Here is a 23262-nt window from a genome sequence, read left to right as displayed (position 1 = left end):
ATAGGATCACATTTTAGGATGGCCGGTCATATATTTTTGTAATGAGTAGTAAATAGTGAAAGTTAGCTCCCCTTTGACCAGCTGCAATATTAACATGCTCTTTACATGTTAATTCATCACTAACAGCCAGTGAATAAAACGATATATAGAATGTAATATAACACTCAGAAAGGGGCAATTTTGTCTAATCAGTAGCCTACTTAAGTATATTTTCCTTATGTACTCTTTAATGCCTTTTGCTTGTAGCTATTCTGCTATTGATGCTTTTACATATGGAAAGGTTACCACTGAAGATAACATATTCCTGGCCATGCACCAGATTAAAAGCAAAACATATGGATATAAAGAGTTATTACCTGTTTATTCGTCCTTTTATAGCCATAGACCTTGCGTTTGCGTGTGGTCAGGCTCCAGACCAACTGGTGGCGGTAATGTGCCAAAATGAAGAAGAAGAAGAAAAGAAGAAGAAGAAGAAGAAGAAGAAGAAGAAGAAGAAGAAGAAGAAGAAGAAGAAGAAGGTGTGACGTCATTCCCGGGGCGCCAAATCTGTAGCAGACAGAAGCATAATACAAAGTTGTAACGAGTTTAGTCACCGTCTGAAATAGGTAAGAATGAGCTTTGTTGATATTAATGACAGAATTAGTTAGTTTAGTGTTTCCATTGAACGGCCAAAATTATTCACTTAAACATGACATGACAACAAAAAATGTCAGTGTGAGTAGTTTAAACCGTATCAGCAGCGCGAAAGAGCAAGCTAACGTCTCTAGCAGCTGTGTACCTAAAATGGCTGGTTGTCAGGAGTTGTAGTTAACGCGACAAGTCACCTTGTTTCAGTGCTAAAGACAGAGTTGTACATCGAGCAGGACTTGGACGTGATAAGATAAATGTTTGATATGTGTCTGTTTTCCTCTCCGTCAGCTGTCATGGACCTTGGCCCTTTTGAATCAGACAACTCCGTCAGCTGCAGACTGGCTTCTCAGATCCCTGATGTCTGCCGGACTGAAGACTGTTGTTTGGGCATTGATGAGGCAGGCAGGGGGCCTGTGCTGGGTATGCTGTTACTTACTTGTTGAAAAGAATATCTTCGTAATTTAGACCGTACAGCGTTTTAATAAAACTGCTTCCTCACATCGTCTGTTGCAGTCATCCATAATTTGTTATGGAGATGAATTGATTTACTGTCAGCCACTTCTTGAAAGCATTGTCCAATTGTTTTAACACTCACTGTGTTCCAGGGTTTGTGGCTTATATATTTACTGTATGTACATGTTTTGTGATCCAGGGCCCATGGTGTATGGAATATGTTTCTGTCCAGTTTCTAAAAAGGAGGAGCTGAAGAACTTGAAAGTGGCAGGTAATCCTATTGGCCCATATCTCTGTTGCATAGCATGTGTTGGTGAGATGCTTTGAGCTCATCCTCACTCACTAAGTTGTTAACAAATACATAAGCAGAATAAGCAATGAATTATTTTTCCCTTCCACAGTGGTAAATGAAAGTCTTCATTGCGTCCTCAGTAATATTACTTCTTATATTGTACAAACAAACAGATGTATTTTGTCTCCGCCTTATCAGATTCAAAGACTCTAACAGAGGCAGAAAGAGAAAATCTTTTCGAAAAACTGGATGAAGCCAAAAGTTATGTTGGCTGGGCTCTGCAGATTCTCTCACCAAACACTATCTCTACCAGCATGTTACAGAGGTATGTGGCACACACACACAGCATCATGCACATGTTCTCTTTTTCATAAAGTGTGTTCTGTATTCACACCCTGATAAAACGTCTGCTTTTGTTAGGACAAAATATAACCTGAACGCACTTTCACACGATACAGCCATCGGCCTATTACAGTATGCTTTGGACTGTGGAGTACAGATCAAAGAGGTATGTGAACAGATGAAGGTGCACACTAATGTTTTTGTTGTATTGTCAGGGTCATATTTTCTCCTGTGCTGGCTTTACACAAACTCTTTTCATTCAGTCAGTACAGGGTCTTTGTGTCAGTTCTGGGTCAGGTCTGATTGATAACTTAATGAAACATACAACATGTTAAACATCAGAGAATCAAAATGTAAGAAATCACCAAATTGAATACAGCTCCATTGTGTTTTAGATTGAACCTGTTACTTTAAAAGCATAGCATTTTGACCATAAGGTAGCCATCCTCGTTATCAAACCTTTATGTTTCTCATAGTTTTGCAGCCCCAGTGAAATGTGTGCTCTTCATTTCTCTCATTCATCTTTGCTCTTTCCTATTTCACTTGACCTGTCTGGGTTTCTGCAGGTATTTGTGGACACTGTTGGCCCAGCAGATAAGTATGAGGACAAACTCTCCAAGCTGTTCCCGGGTATTGAGGTGACTGTGAGGCCGAAGGCCGACTCCCTCTTCCCCATTGTCAGTGCAGCCAGTATCTGTGCGAAGGTTAGTGACCACCAGCCAGCTGGATCTCAGTTTCTTTCTCTTACTGTTCATGTTTCTGATTGTTACCATTTGTTAGCTCCACATAGGGCTGGGCGATAAAAACAATAGCGATATGTCTCGCGATAGACACGTCATCAATATCAATAAAAATGCGTTCGATAAAACATTCGATAATTTTTTTTCTTCATCGGAAGAAACCTGAAGTTGCGAAGCGAGGTTGGTTGCATGAACAAAGGCACTCGCTCTCAGGTAACCGAGCAACGTAGGGAGTAATCGCTAATCAGTGAGAGAGACACGCCAACACGCCAATCATGTAACAGTATCAAGTTCGGTTGCACCATCTTGTTGTCTCATGTTTGATGCTTTGCGAGGAGTGAGATGAGAAATAGAAAGTGAGCGCTGCAGCGAGCAAAGAAATTGTCAATAAAACATGGAAAGTCAGCTCGCCAGAATGGCATTTTTTTGGATTTTATAAGTCGGACCGTAGTCAGACCAATGTGGTCTGTAACTTATGCAAGACTTTCGTCCCCACCAAGACCGGTAATACCACAAACTTATTTAACCACCTTAGCCGCGCTCAGTCTTTGGAGCGCAGCCATATTCGCCAACGTCCGCCAACCGCAGCATCACCGCACAAGCAGCAGACCACCATGCAGAGGTATCTGCTTCAGTGCCTGATGACAAATCATCTAAAAGGCACGAAGACATAATGGAGGCAGCGGCATATCATATAGCTAAAGACATGCTTCACTGAGCACTGAGGAGAAGCCAGGTTATAAACATCTCTTACGCGTACTTTTTTATTATTATTTTTTTTAACGCACTTGCAATAAAAATATAATTGAATAGTTCATGTATGTTTAGGGTAAGAATAGTGACTAAAGTTATTCATATGTCAAGGCTGGTTTTATAGTTCAGTCAGTCTTACTGTGCTGTCTGTCATGTTTGTTTGTTTGTTTGTTTGTTTGTTTGTTTGTTACTGATGTCAAGTCTACCTCAGTTTCTGCTATGTTTACAAAACACTGCACATATTTGAAAACATTTTATTCAGCAGAAGGTGAATCAGCTTGTGAACTTCCTGCACTAAACCTGTAGAAAAAAGTTCTCAGGTTTCTCTCTGTTTACATTTTTACACTTTTTTTTACATTTATTATTTGAGTGTTTTCCATGGTTGTGTTGACATTTCCTTTCCTTTCTGCCTTGATAGCTGAGGGGATTATAATCAGAGGAAGGTTCAATTTAAAATAAAAATGTTTAGATTGAATGTATTTTTCTCCCGGTCCTTATTTTAAACAGGTCATAAAAAATATCAATAGTTATTGATATCGACCAATATAAAACACTTATATCGCAATAGAGTTTTCAGCCATATCGCCCAGCTCTAGCTCCACAGTACTGTACCTCCAGAAGACGGCGACGTTACCTTGAGTATTTATTGAAAGAAGTTGATCTTGTTGTGAGATAGTGAAGGAAGTGTTCTTTAGCCTGATGAGTACAGACTGCAGGTGTTGTAGGCAGTGGAGATGAGTGCTCTTTACTTCCCTTTTTGCCTCGTGTGAATATGAAGTCTGTAACTTCAGCCTTACAAAGCGAACATGTTCCTGTGATGAAAGCCTCAGTGTCCACGGTTTATGCTTTGTGCAAAGTCTGTCAGTAGTTTCTCTGATGCAATTTGCTGATTTTTCAGGTGGCTAGAGATCGGGTTGTAAAGGGCTGGAACTTTGCTGAGGACCTGGGAGAGGTGGATTCAGACTACGGCTCAGGATACCCCAATGGTAACAGGAACAATCAACAGCTATTTATAATCCTCCCACAATGATATCCTTATTTGAGAAAATCAGCATTTGTTTGCGTTTACACTTTTCAGGTATTCATTTTAGAAAAATCTGTCACTAATAACATAAAAAAAAAATTAACTGATACCAAGACCAATATTTTTCCTGCGTTTTCAGACCCCAAGACTAAAGCATGGCTCCTGAAGTATCTGGACCCAGTGTTCGGTTACCCTCAGTTTGTTCGATTTAGCTGGAGCACTGCCCAAACCCTGATGGACAGCAAGGGTGTGACTGTCCACTGGTAAAGAACCTTCACACTTGATTTTGAGCAAAAGTTAAAAAAAGCAGAGGCTGATTTAAGGAGTTAGAGAAGACTACTGTTGAAATCCAGCATTAACACATGATTTACAGTATCTTGATGATTCAGCTCAGAGAGAATTACTGCCTGTGTCATTTTTTAGCTATTAGTTAGCAGATAAAACATTTCTGAAAGCATTAAAATTATTTGCTGCTTTTCCCCAAGTCCATAGAAGCCAACCCCTTTGATTTCCAGGTCGTGCTTAATGCCTGCGCAAGTCATTCGTCTTAAAGAGATGAGTGCTAACCACAGTGAAAAAATCAGTATTTCTTTGTTGAATCTGTCCTCAGGGAGGATGATGAGGAGGATGGAGAGAGGGCAGCGCAGAGGCAGAACAACAAGTCCATGTTGTCCTACTTCAGTTCTTCAGCTGCAGGTAAAGACCAAAACCCGGCCCACCAAACACACCGATTCTTTACTGATCGGAGGCTGAAGAGCCTTGACACACTCTGAAGACAACACAGTAGAGGACATGCGCACACATACAGGAAACCAGAAGCTCTTTGGAAGATTTTCATACACGGCCCAAACATTTGGGTCTTCAGCACAGGTGTCGATGGACTTTGATGAAACATTGCAGACGTGTGACGTTTGTATCACTGCTGCAGATCTGTCTTTATTTGTACTGTTTTGTACTGTACTGTTTAAAACTCATTTGCTTTCTTTGTTTTTAAAATAAAATATAAAATTTTATAAAAATTAAATGTCAAAAGTCAGAGTCAACTTTATTGTCAGTTTCACCTAATACAGGACACTCAGCGTGCAAAAATATAAGGATAAAGCAAGACGAGTGGTTACATTTTGTCATCTTTAATGTCAATACTGCCCTCTCGTGGCAATAGGATGAAATACACCAGAATATGAAAAGCACTGTCAGTGTTTCACACGACCACATTGTGATGGCTGAAACAAATGTGAAGTATCCTCTGCAACATGACATGAATGAATGAAAACCACTCAGGACAGATTCTTCCACATATACTGAAATCATAGTGCGTCATCTTCATCACATTATTTGAGCTACTGTGCTGTGCAAAGACAAGTTTTGGTGCATACATCAGAACATACAAGAACACTGCCTGAATGAAGTGCAGCCTAAATAGTTGTTGAAATTACAACTGTCTAATCAAAGAAGTTAAGATGTGTAATAAATTTCAAAGAGAAATGATGAGCTTTCAATGGTCCACAGTTTGACACATTTCAGTCAGCACCAAAAAGTTACAGAGGTGCAGTACCCAGTACTGAAAATGTTTTATTCTAATTTTAGCTTTCATTATGTTTGATTAACTATTAAAATCTTACATTTTGAAACTGCTCGCTACATGAATGAGGCCAAACGGAGGATGAGGTTTGAAGGTATTACTGCATACTGTTCCCCTACTTGAAATGCCATAGTGTAATCTCTGTTAACCCAGCAAAGCATGTTTGGTATCCAATAGGTTGATGTGGGGATGGTTGCCAAATGCTTGTCTTTCTCAGCAGTGTTCTCCTGTTGTTGATCTGTCTCATGTCCCCTGAGAGCTTTATCCTCTTCTGAATCTCCAGGCTTTTGCTTCAAGGTAACACTTGAACAAACAGAAAACTCTCTGCGTGACATAGTACACATCACATTTCACCACAGGAACACAAAAGGCAGCTGGCCAAGAAGGGGTGTCCATGATTTCATCAGAAAAATAAACGTATCATTGACTTGCTGAGTTTAAGAAAGGTGATATAAGAAATGAAGGCATGTCCATCTGTCCACCGTCGCTAGTTCATGTCGGCTTTGTTTCGAGACTCTTGGATCCTCTTCCCACAGTTCATAGCCAAAGTGGAGACTGCAAATGAGGACAGGATCACAATTGAGCTCCCCACAAAATGAGACGATGCTCCTCTGGGGGTCATTCTCTGGACTTTCCTGGGGAAAGTCTCTCTGTCAAAGGCTGCAGTGGTGGTCACCGTCTGGGCCATGGACTCCATGCTTATGTTTCTCAGACGTGTGGAAACTGAAGGCAAAGAGCACGAGCTGGTCACAGGTAGACGTTGGTTCCTCTGCAGCCTCAGCTGGAGGTGTCTGGATCTCTGTCCCGACCAGTACGCCGCAGGTCCTGATCTGTTGTGTTCTGTCTGATTCCTTTCCTGATCCCTTCCTTTACCTCCATTTATAAACTTCCCAGGCTCCTTACCTAATCCCTCTAAGTAACCTGGTCTCCTACTGCGTCAGTGGGATTAAAAATAGCTAACCCATGCCAGCAGAGGGCTAAGGTGGTGATCTATTTCAGCGTAAGACTGTCTGCTTTAATTCTATTAGATCACCCGCCATCATTCCATAGTGTGAATGAATGGAGTATATGGGATGGACAGAAGTTGGCAAACAGTCAAGTCTGCTGTGTAAGCATAATTAGGAAAGGGCATAAACAATGATGACACCTGTCAGAGGTGAGGGTCGGTCGTGTTTGTATCGGTGCCGCTGGTCTTTGTCACAACTGAGAAGAAGCCTGGTACTCCTCCACAGTGCTCTCTATACATTTTCACAAAAGTAACTCAAAGGCAGATGTTTACACAAGTGTTTTTGTTAAGCAGAAGAAATATCCCAGATGGTAAGGACCACAGCACACATAAGTGGAAGCAACTTAGAGGCTGCTAATATTTGGCAGCTAGTTTGTTTTTCCATTTACAGTAATTGATGGCTGCCACAATGAGTCACTGCAGATTTATCCAAGACCGGATCGTATTTACTGTGTTTTTTACATACTGTTGGATCCCTGAGATGAAACAAGAGAGTTGAGAAACACCACAAGACAATTAGACAGTAAAACAAAAACCTGAAAGTTCAAAGTGACATGTAAATTCATTTAACATTTTTATTAGTGTCTCTAGCCAGGGACATGGTTTGCCTTTAAAAGCTTTAATTCTCATTTTGTCAAAGTCTAGATTATGTATCTATGTTGTATTGATGTAGCTGTTAATATATGGTGTATTGAAATCATAAGTAATCTGTCCTCTTTTAGCCAACAGCACGACATTTTTCTATCTAAAATATCTCCCCACTACATTAAAGGAGCTAAACAGGAAGATGATGTTGGATAGTGTTCCTCATACTGTAATAGCTCAGCTGAAACGAGTTCTCTGTCAGGACATTAATCAGCAGCAACTTTGATAATGAATTCATCATTTAAGCCAATTGGTATACTAAAATGCAAAGCATGTTCTGGTTAAAGCTTCTCAAATGTGACAATTTGCTCCTTATCTCCATTTCATATCACTGTACATAGATTATACTTTTGTTTTGGAGCGAACATTCAAGACCACCTCAGACCAAATATGGATATTGCTGCAAAGAAACTACAAAACATGGATGCTTCACACACATCTTCAACCACAAATGATCTAAACAATCAGCACAGTTTGAAGGTGGACACCAAAGATTGGAGTCACCAATTCAGTGTCTGACCAAATGTGAAGTATGGTCACAATCTGCCCTTCTGTTCCTGAGATATGGTGTTGAATAAAGGCCAGAAAAGTGTTTTTACGGAACATTGTGATGTCACAGTGAAGTTGACCTTTGCCCTTTTGATTATGAAATGTCATCACTTCATATTTTTTTCTTATGAGACATTAGACATTAGTTTTGTCAAAATTAGCATATGACTTCTTAAGTTGTGGTTTAAAACATGTTTTATGAGGTGACATTTGACCTTTGACTACCAAAATTGAATCAGTTCATCCCTGAGTTCAGGTGAACGTTTGTGCTAAATTTGAATAAAGTTTCCTCAAGGTGATCCAGAGATAACGAGTTAACCCTCCCGAAAACAAACAACCCGTCTGTCCCCTGCGCAGATGCATAACAGCAACTTGTACTTCAGCGCCAAGGACAGCTCCTCCTCGCCATGACCCCGGTCACATGGGGTCAGCAGGTCTAATCCCTGAGGTCGTTACACACAGTCCCAGTTTCTTTCTATGGCGTCTCTTTAATTAAGCTAATTGGATTGTGCCGGGTTTTTTTCCACTACTGACACAGAAAGCTCTCATGAATGAATGTGTGGTGGGGATACAGCCGTGGTCATAGGAGATACTTCAACTACAAAAAAAAAGGTTTAGATTACAGAAAAAAATGACAAGGAATACATTTTAGCGACATGTTCAAGTCAAGATTTTCTTTTGAGTCATATATGTATTCCCTAACTTGTGTGTACAGATGAATGCTGTCATCTGTTTGACTCATTAGGAGAAGAAATCAGACCAAACACATGACGCTCAGGTTTTGTAAATATGCTGCAGGGGCATAAACTATTGTGCAGTATAGAACACTGTATCTGGTGGACTTGTACTTAAAAAGTCAAGATAATGTCACTGATTATGTTCTGTTTAGTATAAAATCAAAGACAATCTGCACCGTCTTATTAAAAGCATCAGATGGCAAAATGTATTTTGTAAATGTCACCATCTGTTTAAGTGACCTTTGAGGATTTCTTCATTAAACTGCAGAAGTTTCCGCTTGGCATTTCACGCTGGCTCTGTCAGTGATTCTTTAACATCACATTTTCCTGGCCACAGATTTAAAGATCATTCTTTTCCTCATAAGTCATCACTTAATTGTTACACTGTGTGTCAGTGCATATATATCCCTTAGCTTCTGGTTCAAATAGAGCAGTCTGATCTAAAGCTGCTTCTTATCTACCCGGCCTTCACATTAAACTGTCTTTGTTGAGCTCCCTCAGGTGTGCTAACATTTTCAACATATGGTGTCTCATTTTAATTGGAATAGCAAATGTGTTCCACATGGTGTCCCTGTTGCTTCAAAATGAAAGCTGCTCTAGTTTCTAGCCATATCAAAAATTCAGTACACGAGAGAAAGACTCTAGGTTGCACTGGAGCAAGATGCTACTTACTTTTTTTAAGCGGTCTTTTATTTTTAATGCAGTTTATGTTTTCTCACTTTTACATTGGTCTCTTCTCACGCACTATTTTTTAAAAAAAGACGGGGTTAGGTTTCAGTGACATCAGAGGGTGTTAGACTTAGGAAACCTGAAGGCGTCTCATAAGTCATGTCTGTTCAAGAGAACATCAAAATCAAAAAAATGCATCAAATAGAGAGCATGTAACATGTGCTGGTGTGCTGCATGAAAAGTGATGAAGAACCTGCTTCTGTGACTCAGTGATGACCACAATATCCCAGTATTACATCTTTTCTGTGTTACTGCCGGTTGATGCTTGCATTTCTTATGTATTTGATTTAGTACAATACATCCTGCATGTGTTGATATTCCTCCTTTGCTCTCTTTATATATATTTTATTTCTTATTAAAGGTTCACATGTGGCTATTCATGAGGTCCAGGACAATGCCAGCAAAATGCACTTACATGAAAGTTAATACGATGCGCCAAATGTTAAATTTTGTACATTCAACATATATACAGCAATTTAACTAAAACCCAGACAGTGAAGTGGCTGAGTCAGGAGAAATGTTTAACCAGATGATAGATCAGATAGATAGATCTTATCTGAAACATAAGAAAATATATATTTAGAAAATGTATATACTTATACTCATAATAACAGTCTCTAACTACAATATACTGTATACACTGAATTTATAAACAGAAGGTGGTTCTGATCTTCTCTGAAGGTAAAAGTCACCATCACTTTCACTTTTCACTGTTTCACTTAATTAATGTCATTACAGGGTTCTCAGCATCTAGATTAACTAAAGCAAATGAGAAACACTTTAAAACTGTATTTTGTAAAACTTACTGTACCCAAGTGTGAGGGAAACAAATACCAGATATTTTGCACATTCAGCCTTGTGCCCTCAGTATTTGTGTGGGTGCACAGCTATGCTGCAAGCAAAACACACCTCCAATAAAGGCTTTAGACAGAGATAATCTTTGTAGTTTTTAATGGAAGCAACTGTGAAAACAGTATTGGACTCCAAATGTATGATGGTGATTACAAATGAGAAGATACCATAAACAGGTGAAGGTATTGTTATAGAGTAGGAGTCTGCAGCCATGCCAGCGGCTCTGTCAGGCTGTGATGCTCATTGGAAAGGAAAACTGTTAAAGTTAATCCATTTACCAAACATCAAAAACACCCTGAATGCATGGACTAAACTGCATGTTAGTCCACCAAACAGACTTTTCACCCAGAAGCACAAATGTCTACCTCCTGGTGGTGCTAGAGGGACGTAATGAGGACATCTTGTCATGGAGGCATGAATGTCTGGAAATGATTGTGCCAATCCATCCAGCAGATTTCAAGCTATCTCACTGAAGAAATGCACTTTTGACGTGTTAGTAGAGGATCTCCAAAGTCTTTACAACTGATCTGACCTGCAAATCTGTAGAAAATTTTATGGCAATCTAGCCATTACCAGTCAGAGAGAGCGACTTTTAATTTTGACCAGCCCAAGAAAACACCAAACAAAATAAACTCACAAAATGTCAAGAAAGTTAAGCTATCCTTAACTGATCCTAAAAACACCTGTGCAACATTCATGCTGTTTAATCAGGATCTTAATCTTGATCTTGATGCCACACCTGTCGCATGGATGGATTATCTTGCCAAAGGAGAAGCACTCACTGATGAGAATTTATGCACAAATTTTAAGAGAAATGAGCCTTTTGTATACCTAAAAAACAAAAGCGCTGCCTTATAATTTCTGTTAGTGTTAAATGCTATTGTCATGGTGGCACTAGAGGGAAAGTTAGTAAATCAACAGAGTCATTGGACTTCATCCTCTGGGTACTATGCTTACTCATTTTTAGCCATACAGCTAGCGAAAAAACATAGAAGCTGGATCACAAATTCAAAGATTAATTCTTATGCCAGAAAGAAACATGACCAGTGAAAGACCCCCTGAAGGAAGTAGGCTACAACACAATAATTCAGCTAGTAAACATACAGTGCACACGTCACCAAAAGAAAAAGACTAGCATACAAAGAACAGTTAGCTCAGCTGTCGTTTAACAGTTACCTACAGTGCTTTATTAGCAACACATTAGCCTCAGACAGCTAACATAACGCCTAACCGGTTTAGCAGTAAACAATCATCAAGTCCACAGCTACAGAACAGCCATAACAATAATAAAAGAGTAGCTACAGATTATCTTCCACAAAGAGCTTTTGAAGAGGAGATAAAAGATACCAGTAAATATTTGCTTGGTCACAGATCTGACAAAATGGTGGATGTTAACTGTCAGTTAAACTGCCAGCCATGGAACTGTGCCAGTAGGTGTTGCTATAGCAACAGCATGTTCAACTGAAACCAACTGCTGGTGACACAACAGAATTCACAGTACACAGTACTCCACAGTAAACAGTACGTCACAGGACGCAGTACTCCACAGTACACAGTGCGTCACAGGGCACAGTACGTCACAGTACTCCACAGTACACAGTACGTCACAGTACACAGTACTCCACAGTAAACAGTACATCACAGTAAACAGTACATCACAGTACACAGTACGTCACAGGACACAGTACTTCACAGGACAGTAAATTGCAGTACACAGTATTCCACAGGACACAGTACTCCACAGGACACAGCACATCACAGTAAATAGTAGCTACAGTACATCACAGTACACAGTACTCTGCAGTACTCCACAGTACACAGTAGGTCACAGGACTGAAGTTTCATGTAGATCAAAAGTACATTGAGTTCACATGGAAAGCTTCTCTAACTCAACTTCAGCTAACATGACAAAGTATCTTGTGAGTATTTCCATCGAATCGTTTGTGATGAAAAGCTTTGATGTATAATATATAAAGTATGTACATGCGAGCGGAAATTCCTTTCTGTCTTTACTGAGACAACAAGGCCAGAAAGCCACTTAACCAATCAAGCTGCATATACATTACCTCCTCTGTCCTGAACTCCTTCACCTCTCCTCTCCATCTTAGTTAGGTTTATGTATGTATAATGAGGCACCCCAGAGACCGCTGATCATATAGTGTTTTATTTAGAGAAGCTCCTCTTCCCAGACGAGGCTTTTAGCACAGCTGTAGTCTGTGACCCACTTCTGCACAGTCAGGGCTAGAAATGGGGAGAAGCTGGCAGCCGGGAGAAGGAGGAAGGAGCCGGGGTTTTAAACGGCAAATTTGAGGAAGAAAAGAGTTCATGTATAAATGAGGATGACAAAAGAAGGAGATGATCGAGGGTAATGGGGAGATGTTAGGGTAAGAATTTTAGTTTAAAACATTCAAAAATTAAGAAATTATCAACAGAATGTGAAGAAATAACAGTTTTGATGTTACTTTTGTTACTTTAAAGACATCACACCACTTTGTATCTCAAAAGTCAAATCAACAAACAAAATAAACTCACAAAATCTCAAGAAAGTTAAGTTATCCTTTACTGATCGCCACAGGGAAATTCATTCTCTGCAACCCATTTTAAGTATTAGGAAAACAGGGCAGCCACTGAGCGACTCCTTGGGGCCAGTTCCAGCTCTCAGACAGTGCTTTGGTCAAGGGCACTGCCAAGAATATAAACCGTTAATTCACCGAGTCAGATGTGGAAATATTCCAGCTCTCCATGCTGGTTTTCCACACTGGGGATGACTGACATCCCTGTCTCTCCCATTAGTGGTTACTCGAGCGATATGCTGCCCCCTATTTGTTTAGAGTGATTTTCATTTGACTTATACATTGCACCTTTAAGATGTCAAAATATTTAGACTGAAAGAATATCCATCCATCCATCCATTTTCTATGCCACTTATCCCTTTCGGGGTCGCGGGGACTGAAAGAATAGTTTTGCAGTAATTACGGTACAAAATGGGCCTTTTTCACAGCAGACATTTTGACATCTCATTGTTGAACCTGACCTGCCCGGGCAGTCATAATGCGTGCCATGAAAAGGGTTTATGGAGTGTGAATTGTGGCTTCGTGGTTTGTGTATTGAACGTAATGCTGTTGTAATGGATCACTGAAAGAGACAAAGCAACGTACATAGAGCTGGTGATTAAAATGAACAGATGGCAAACAGTGTAAACAATGCGCCTCTTAACACAATCGCAATCACAAACCCTGCTGCAAAGTCAGATCATAGTAGGTTGAATGCCATTTAGCAGCCGCTGGTGAGCCGTAGGAGAGATGTAGCACTTTCCTATGTACGTACGCACGAATGAATTATTACAGCAACAGAGGCAAACTGAGAGCTTCAAATACGCAAAATCACTGCTCAGTGTGAAGGAGCTTCTTTCAGCCGACTAAATTAGTTATTGCGTCAAAGGAAACCCTGTTGCTGCGATGCTTTGAATATCTTAACATGATCATTTTGTGAAGATTTATGCTGCCTGATGCTGAATTACATAGACTCATTACTGGGTGATTTTAAAATGCGCTTTAGGGGCACAGACGTAATAAATGAGGTACGTCTGAATTAGCAGGCGCAGCTTTCAGCCTCAGGGGCGTTTGGAGTGAATTATACTGTCATGCGTCCATGTTGTTTTATCCCTGCCCCTGTGTTTAGCTGGGTAGACTTATAAACACATTATACGATGTAGAGATGAAACTATTAGTCACTTAATCGATCAGTCCATTGGTTCTGAAGCTGGTGGGTGATGGGCGTACTCTCTGATGCACTGTGACTGTGATGCTAGCAAAGCCACTTTGCCGAGATGTCTTATCTCAATACATCTCAGCTTCCCCAATGCAGAGAATAGTTTAATAATCACTGGATTTGTCGACTGACAGAAAAGTTTATCTGCAACAATCTTCATAAACAATTCATTGTTTGAATTATTTACAAGGTCAAAAATTCACTGGTTCCAGTCTCTCAAATGTCAGTATTTTCTAGTTTTTTCATCGTCTATGAAGGTAAATTGTTTATCTTTGTGTTTTCAGACAAAACAACCATTTGAAGAAGCCACCCTGAAAGAAAATAATTGTTAATTGTGGCTCTAATATGATGAAATCCAATAAAACCCCATACAAAACACCAGAAGCTCTGGCCTCCAAGTAACCACAGAGTTAAGCCAGCACCTCCCTGACATCGTGCTACATGCTGAAAGGAGGTAGTATTTATTGGAGGGCTATTTGACTCAACTGTCTGAATTTTCCAGGTGTGTTATATTATTTTTCACACTCCCTGTATGTCTTAAAAGCACCTGCACACAGAGGTTGATGTAATTAATCACTGAGAGAAGACTTTCCCTTAAAATAATGCCCACGTTACAGTTTGTGTCTGTGGGGGGAATGCTGACTGCTTTTGTCAACCTACACACACACACACACACACACACACACACTCACACATACGCACACACAGAGCAGATGTGAATGCAGGGGGAGGCACTTGCAGTCTATGAAGAGATGTGAGCTGACGTGGCTCTTGTGAGATGGGCTTACCAGGACGGGAAATGGGATCGCACATGCGGCAGGCATATTCCAAATCCCAACCCTGCCAAGCTTTTGGCTGCAGAGAGCTGACCCCATGTGACCTCCCTCGAGGCATCCTCTGAAAAAGGGTGACATCATTTTTGAGAGCTTTTGCACAGAGCAATAGGAAAAAGTCTTCATCTGTAGAAACTATGGCTCGTGAGGTTTCTACGCTCCCGCCTCCTCCCCTGCCCAAATCTCACAGCACCTAATGAACAAAAAAGATGTAAAATTCATGTGCCTTCATTAATTATTTAATATTAATAAGAAAAGCAGCATAGGCTAAATGTGCAAGAGAAGGCAGACAAGCTGGTAACTGGGTCACTCTGAGAAACCTCATTTTTCACCTGCTGTCACCAATGCATGTTTGGCTTCACTTTATTCTTATGCTTTCTTTAGTATTACATCAATCAGAGTTTTAAAAAGGCCAACATGTTTAATATGAATTCACCAAGTTGTCCAGTCCAGCACATTATAGGCAGGGTAGACAACAACAGCCATTAAACAAACAGCATGATAGTACTAATAGGAGGTTTTAGTGGTTTTAGTGCAGTGTTCTAAAAGCCACTGAAGCATATTTGTTTGAGCTCTCATCATGGACTGATGCGTTAGATCATTTATAAATGTATCAATACTAAATAAATGAAATTCAGCTCAGCTCAGCCTATGAAAACAGATTTATTACGTCCTCTATTGTTCTTAAAAGGAGCTTTACAAAGTTTAACAAAGCATTTGACTGTTTTGTCATCAGCTCAGGCTTGAAGCCTGACGTCGTCTGCGTTACTAGTGGCCATTCAGGAGGCTGGGATGGTTTAATGAAAGATGCTACTGAGATGGGAAATGTAGGATCCAGTATTTTTGGAGATTGACTCATACCAGAGACCATAAGATCGACCTTTATCTGAATGCAATAATAAATCACTGGAGTATACAAGTACAGCTACTTGGGAATGCAGATGCCTTTGGAGAAACAGGCTCGGGATCATCTGCACTGCCAACATAATTCAGACATCCCACTTTTTTAACCTCCATTCTAAAATTAGTGGCAAAACATAGACACCAAAATGCAGTCAGTGACCCCACACTTGTTCTTAATGCCTTTTTAAAGATATGCCATCTGGAAAGCATTCCAGATTGCTTGTAGGAAGTTTGGTTTTATTCCAGAAGCTGTAAGACTTGTTAAACAGCCAAGTTAAAATGGATTTTTATTAAGGAAAGCCGGATACTGAATACTGAGTCCTTTGCTTTACTGAACCATAGAGCTGAAAGGATTAGTCATTAATTAAATTCCAGATAGACATAAAACGAATCTGCATCCACTGTGATAACTGATTAAAAATACTCATCACCATCATCATGTAGAAAAACATAAAAAATATTTTAGGCATTTTGGACTGTTGATTTGATAGAGTAAGCTATCTGAGGACCTCGTTTTTTGCTTTTAAAAGTTGTGATGAGCAATTTATTGACAATTCATAGATTAAGAGATGAACTGATTATTCTAGAAAAGTAATCCACAGATTAACTGCTGCAGCCCTCAAACCATCAAGGTCCTCTTTTTAACATATGACATTGTTACACCATTAGATGACGGAGTTCACCTCGTACATTTGGGATACACATGGTCGAGAGTGAGAGACTTGAAGTGATGGTGGAGGTGATGGGGTGCTGAGGTTGAACCCACACTGATCTGTCAGCAGTAAATCACAGGGTGAGAGGGACTAAAGCCTGTGTGCCCCGTCTGCCCAGAGAGACGGGGGAACATTAAGGCCACGATGCTAAAAGCCACTTAGTCTCCCTCTTGTCTCCCTCCATCCTGGAGCTGGAGCCGGACCAGCTGCCTGGCCTCTTGTGTGTTTTTTTCTCTTCACATTGATCCGTCCCACCAGCCACCTTTGACCAACATTTCTCTTTTTTCTTGCTTTCCTTCTTGTGAGAATGTTTAACAGCGAAACATCATCCTGGCAAACACATCACATTATGTGAACACGGTGATGGACTTTGCCCTCCAACGTTTCAGTATAATCAGTGATTACTACTGCTTAGTAGTGACTTTCCTTTAGTATTGATCAGGGAGTGTATTCATTTTATTGGCAATACGTCTACATCTGTTGGCAGACTCAGCGGGGACAGGATGCTTCGCTTGCTATGAACATTAGACCTGCAGCAGACGTGCACTTCCAGTTAATATTTCAACAGCACTGAAGATCTTTCTCTTTAAAATCACCACAGTGGGGATTTGTTTCTATGCCAGCGTTCATTCATTAACATTTGGATCAGGGATGCAAGTAACTGAAGGGTGAGGAGCTGTGAAATGTTATGTGGCAGTGAATCCCATGTGTGACAGGTGTGAATGTTGAATAATGCATAATGCTTGATGCCATTTTTCATTGGAATAGCAATGGAAGCATGACGGCAGGCTGTGCTGACTGTTAATTCAGTTAGACGACGTCCATTTATGTGTGCCAGGCACATGTACAGTCCATGGGCAGCATAAACACATCTTGACAAAGCAAAGTGCTTCATGGCTTTGGAGTAATTAAGTAACTCACAAAACAAACTGTAAACATATAGGTTGGGTACCATGTTAATTGATGTGTCAAGCCCATGGAGAGTGCTGTCTTTTTTTTTCTCAGTTTTTTATATCATCTGTGGGTTTTGGATGGTTGATCAGACAGAATGAGCAATTTGAAGACATCATCTTGGACTCTGGGAAATTGAAATGGGCATTTTTCAGTTTCTGACATTTTCTAAACCAATTAACTAATCAATAAATGGAGAAAAAAAGTTGGCAGATTAATCAGTAAGGAAAAGAATTGTTAGTCACTGCTTGATATACAACCCCAATTCCAAAAAAGTTGGGATGCTGTGTAAAACGTAAATAAAAACAGGATGCAATCATTTGCAAATGAACTGACAGTGTTCCTGAGCCCATGTAGTTAAATCCTTCATACAATCGTGTGTTCACAAAGTGGAAAACCTCGCTCCATCCTTGACTGAGCCTTTCCAGGATGCCCCTTTTACACCCAATCATGACACTATCACCCGTTACCAATGAACCTGTACTGGTGAATTGTTCCAAACAGGTGTACTGTATATTTTCTCCATGAATTAATGAACCATTTGGTCTCTTTCAAGCCAAAAATCGCTTCCCAGAGTCCAAGGTTACTTTTTCAAATGACTCATCTGATGAAAAGTCCAAAACCCCCAAATTTAATTTTCTAGTTTATATGATAAAATGAACCTGAGAATGTGTTGCATTTTGTTTTTTCACAATTTTTTCTTGATAAATTACTGAAGCGATTATCTGATTATTAAAATATTTGCTTTTTTGGAGACCAAATGATTTATCGACTCACACTTTCAGTTTCTCTAATAGTTTCTCAGCATCTCCCAAAGCTATCAAATATTATATTATTTGCCTTTGAAATAGTTTTGCAGTTTCATGTGACTGATTTATGTAAACATGGCTTCTTGCAGATGATGAAGGCTTGAATTACCGGCTCTATGAAAAACCACTTCCATACATCTGATGGTAAATGCAAAAACAAAGCCTCTGGTCGCTGAGGGGTTAAACGTCGTTGGTAGTAGGAAGTGGGTGGCAAGAGCCGAGGATGGAGCGAAGCCTGTGTAGCAACCACCGCTCATTTTTCGCGAGAAAAGCAACGTTACACCAGAGAAGAAGAGAGTGAAGACATCTTATACCTGTGAGAGTGCACGGAAAACGGACAAATCCGCCTTCCAGAGGACGAAAACGTAAAGTTATCAACGTGCTTTCAGTGCCGATGCGTGTGTCTGTCAGCAGATGGACACTGAGTGGCTGCAGGTTCGCATTGATCGCGCCTCTTTCGATGCACAGAAGCTCTGACAGCGCATGGATGTGTCACACGGTGCAGATTTGAGCTGTGTATCAATGGCCAGCGTGCATGCAGTCAACTCCGCGTTCATGCATGCACTGGTGCCTCCGCAGCACACACGCTGTGTTTGAATGTGGACTCCTGTAACCTGAAGCGGATTGCTGCAGCGAGGTGGTCGTAGTCCGACAGAGGATCATTGCGATCGAAGCGTTTTTAAAGGATGACAGTAGATGGATTGATTGATTTTGACTGGTGCTGGTGCAATGAGCTACTTGTAGTTTCCTGGTTTTGTTTGGAGTCGTGACGTCTTGGAGTGAAGATGTGTGCAAACTTGTCTAATCTGTGCTGTGATACGCTTCGGTCTGACAGTCTGGGCTGTTCGGGGGGTCTGCTCTCTGTCTCCCAGCTGGACTTCTGTTGATCCCACCGTGCAGCCTCGCTTATTCAGCAGTTCCCACCACAGTGCAGCCTCGTCAGTAGTCTCTGTCAGTCCCGTCAACAAGCGATGTTGGCCGGGGTCGAGCTCAGGAGCGCCACTTTTTTAATACTTTGCTCACATTTGTAGTTTTTAATTTTTTGTGACGGGAAAGAAACAGCGCATATATCACTGTTTCCACATGATGTCATGTGCCGCCCCGGCCATAACAGCACAGACTTGTCCTCCGAAAATTAGCCATTATTTCTGCTGGTGAACGATGTTAAAAGCGGCTCCGGGAAGCATTCCGGTCTAGCGGTGAATTGACGAGCCGTGCTGGGTCCCTGAAAGCCTCGCGAGAGTGGGGATTGTTCTCGCCTCGTCACCTGAAAACCACAGGAGCCACGAGACCCCCGACAGGTGCGAACCCGGACACGTGCCATGGATGATTCTGGGATCATCCGAAGACGGAGGCTGCAGGTGAGAACTTGTTTTTTAACCCCCTTGTTACAAACACGGATCATGTCATTAAAAGTGGATGAATAATAGTTCTTTTTTATAAATTAGAATCAAGTGTTGAGGCATTTTTCACTGGAACATACCCTTTAAAGGAGATTTCGTTCATGCACGCATAGATATAAAGGGTGTAAATAAATAAATCATAAAAATAAATCAGTTGTACGTTGAATGAGTTTACTACACGTGCAGACCCTTTTCAACACATTTAAATCATGTATACTATGAATGAGATCTCCAGCCCCAGGAAACATATTGCCATGAGTGCATCTATGAATGTAACATGAAGAGGCTGAAGACCATATAAACATGTTACACTGTTAGACATCAGCAGAAGGTGTGGAATCAGTCGATTGGCACTGAAAACCTCAATCACAGTACCTGCCAGTTTGTCTTGCGATATCAATATACACATGATGCTGTAAAATTTATTCAAAATTAAGTGAGAAATGGTTCATGGATTTAAAAAATGACAAATCACGGTACTCATCAAAGTGATGCAAAACATTAAAAAAAAAAAATCTAATACCGCCATAAATCAGTCCAGCTCATTGATGTGCAACATTATCACAAGGGCCCAATGCACTCACTCATACTAAGGTTACGAATAGGGAAAGCTACCTTGGTATAAACAGTAGACTAACTTCCTTAATATGTTGTCCCAATAAGTGCAGTGGATGACAGAGCTTTTTCTATAATCATCAAGTCTGTAATAACCAGTCATATGTTCAGTTTGGACGACTTAAAGAGACTGAGTACATTATCCTATTACATATGCATGATGTAGGCTCGTCACTTAGCCTTTATGTAGTACATCACGGCAGACACAGGAAGGCACTGGAAGAAGCTGTCTTCAGTGCTTCCCTCTGTGTGGTGAGTGCTTGGGTGAACGTAATCATGTGAGGCAGACAAAGCTGACTGTGCATTATCTGTCAGTCCTGTGAGTTTTCACAAGTTCATTTCACATTAAAAGTACCCTGCTGTAGTTCATGGTGAGGTAGTATGCTCAAGGTGATTTCTCATCTTTTATGAAGACAAGAGAAATTGGACACATGTTGTTCAGTTGGTAAAATGCAGCAATAACACTGCCAGGCTTGGAGGTTCCTCTCTCACAGGTGCTGGACTCTGTTGTAAAGCCTGATGGATTAAAGCAGACACTAAATTAAAGATGTTATGATGAATGGGTTAGTCCAGGTGTCAATTTATTCTCCATTCTTCAGAAATACAAGACTGTCTGCTCCCTCTACCACCAGTTCCACCTTCATTGAATTGTACTTATTGAACTGTTGATGAAGAATTCCCCTCATGTGTATGGAAGTGACATTTACACTAAGGCTTTTCATAACTGCTTATAGCTGTTAAACATGCAGGGAAAGCTCCAGTAGTTTGCCCAGGAAGTAAGGAGCATTTTTTTTCTTATCTCCAACCAATGATTATTTATTATATTTATTAGTCTGCAGATCACTGTCTTAGGTAAACAGTTGTTCTCTAAAAAAACAGAAAATAGAGAAAAATGCTTCTTAAGATTCCCAATTCGACATTTTCAAGCAGCTTGTTTGTATGAACACCAGTGTAAAACCCAGTGGTGTTCATATTTCAATCACATACAACTAAGAAAACCAGCATAAATGTACATTTATTTAAACTAGAAACATCTAATTTTTGACATTATTACATAAAAAGTTTTAGCTCTAGCTGCAGTTAAGTGAATTCTTTGATTGATCGCTAAATCGCTATTCATTGAAATGTAGAATTGTGAAACATCCCCAAAGGTGACGATTTCAAGTGTCTTGTTTTGTCTGGCCAACAATCCAAACTTCAGATATTTAGCGGTCCAGCATGTGGGATTTATTGGTATTGAACGATGCTTTTATTTCCAGGTGATTTTACACCAATGAAAACATAGTGGTGAATATTATATTCCATTTCTGCCAGTAGATCCTACTAAATCTTACACACTGGTGCCTTCATTCACAATAATTTGCCAGAGGATATTTCCCATTTTTGTTTGATTAAACAACTGTAACACCTAATTATTTCAGCTCTACTATAAATTTAGTTTTTACACACACAATATTGCTCATATCAGGCACAGATCTCACATATCACAGAGGTAAAGATTTTCAGATGGTTTTGTGGAACTTTATTAATGTGAAATGAAAAAAAAAAAAACCCAAAAAACAAAACAACAACAACATGAAATCCAGCTCAGGAATCATCTAATGCTGAACTGAAAGTTTGGCAGAGCTGAGTGTGTGAATTTGAAGATGTTCCGTCTCTCTGCTGAGCTGTTGTCCTTTTGATTGAGATATTTTCTCAGAAGTTAATTGTAGCTGAAATTCAGACCTGGATATGAACACCGTTAGTGGAAATGGAGAGCAGGGGCTGCCTGGCTGGGGGACAGGAGACAGTTTGATGTCAACATAAAGGTTTGAATGTGATACAGAACCACACACTCACTAGGGTTGGGCGGTAATCCGGTAATAAGGTATCCCGCGGTATCTAAAAAATAGCAACGGTATCAGTTTCATTACCGTCATTAAAAAAAATGCTGCGCATATAGGTCTATAAGGGTCTAACATAATTGTAGCATCGTCATAACAAAAATGAAGTCCTCTCCGTTCAATGTATCTGGTTGAATTTTTACTCCAGAAACAGGTGACTGTGCAAAATGCTACAAAAAGAACCTGGGCAGTTTTACAGGTGTTTTAACACAGGTATGTCCAGGCGTTCGTCTGGGCAGAGTGCCGTTATCTCGTCCAAGCACACGGAGAAACTCTGTTGAAAACACCTTTTCAGCCTTTTTTCTGCTTGCTATTGTTCTTAGCTCTCATAAAAATACGAAAAGCAAATAAAAGTTAAACAACACTTCGGGCCGCTCGGCAGAGTCCTCTGTGAGCACTCTGCTCTTTTATGAGACGGAGCGCTGAAACTAACTACGTAGTTACACCCTGCGACCCGCCCACATTCACCATAGAAACACCAATGACGATCCAGAAGGAAGTAACCCCAGAGATAGGTTATTGCATGAAGAGCGCTCCCTCCAATCTAGAAACCCTCTCCTTTTTATGTAAACAAGCAGGACATTCGTGATTGATCTCAAACTAACGCAGAGTCATAGGAGGAGACATTAGCAGCGTTTTTTCGGGCTGAATATAACTTTTGACCACAAAACAGCAAAGGTAAGACATACTTTATGATTTAGCAAAGTTTTTTTTCTAGCTCGCCGAGTTTTCGTTGTACAGTGTGGAGGCAGACATCTTCGTGATCATCAGACTCTCTTCTTTCATATGATACCGGGCTTTGGTGGTTTGCGTGAAGTGGTGAAATCAGCAGATAGTGCCATTGACGTGCGCTATTTTCGTGTTTGTCGTTAAATGCGCATATAATTTCTTGGGGTATGAATTATGTGTCGTTTGGGTGACAATGCTTGGTAGAGGCTTTTAACTGAGTTTCTCCCCGTCATTCTGGTATGCTACAAGTTAGGACTGGTGCTTCTTCGCGTGAGCATTGACCGTCTGAACTGCGCGAATGTCACGCGGCCCTGCAAA

The 23262-nt window shown here is 40.4% G+C and overlaps 2 protein-coding genes across 3 annotated transcripts in view; both read left to right on the top strand.

Annotated features, from left to right (window-relative positions):
* Positions 1-490: 490 nt before the first annotated feature.
* rnaseh2a (ribonuclease H2, subunit A) lies at positions 491-5248 on the top strand. Its single transcript, XM_070983666.1, has 9 exons — positions 491-605; positions 919-1050; positions 1283-1354; positions 1574-1700; positions 1796-1883; positions 2284-2421; positions 4109-4196; positions 4374-4497; positions 4845-5248. Exons 2-9 carry the CDS (start codon positions 924-926, stop codon positions 5005-5007), a joined length of 927 nt encoding a protein of 308 aa, XP_070839767.1. The 5' UTR covers positions 491-605; positions 919-923; the 3' UTR covers positions 5008-5248.
* A 13240-nt stretch (positions 5249-18488) lies between these two features.
* The window catches only part of mast1a (microtubule associated serine/threonine kinase 1a), a 72609-nt gene continuing 67835 nt past the window's right edge, over positions 18489-23262 (top strand). The window contains exon 1 of one of the 2 annotated variants that reach the window (XM_070974329.1): positions 18489-19675. In XM_070974329.1, coding sequence (XP_070830430.1) covers positions 19637-19675 — 39 coding nt within the window. In that variant the 5' untranslated portion in view covers positions 18489-19636. The remainder of the gene's footprint in view (positions 19676-23262) is intronic. The other variant, XM_070974337.1, reaches the window with a different exon arrangement.

The sequence above is a fragment of the Chaetodon trifascialis genome, chromosome 2, assembly GCF_039877785.1.
Source record: "Chaetodon trifascialis isolate fChaTrf1 chromosome 2, fChaTrf1.hap1, whole genome shotgun sequence".
In the NCBI taxonomy this organism is placed as follows: Eukaryota; Metazoa; Chordata; class Actinopteri; order Chaetodontiformes; family Chaetodontidae; genus Chaetodon; species Chaetodon trifascialis.
This window is presented reverse-complemented; position numbering and strand designations above follow the sequence as displayed.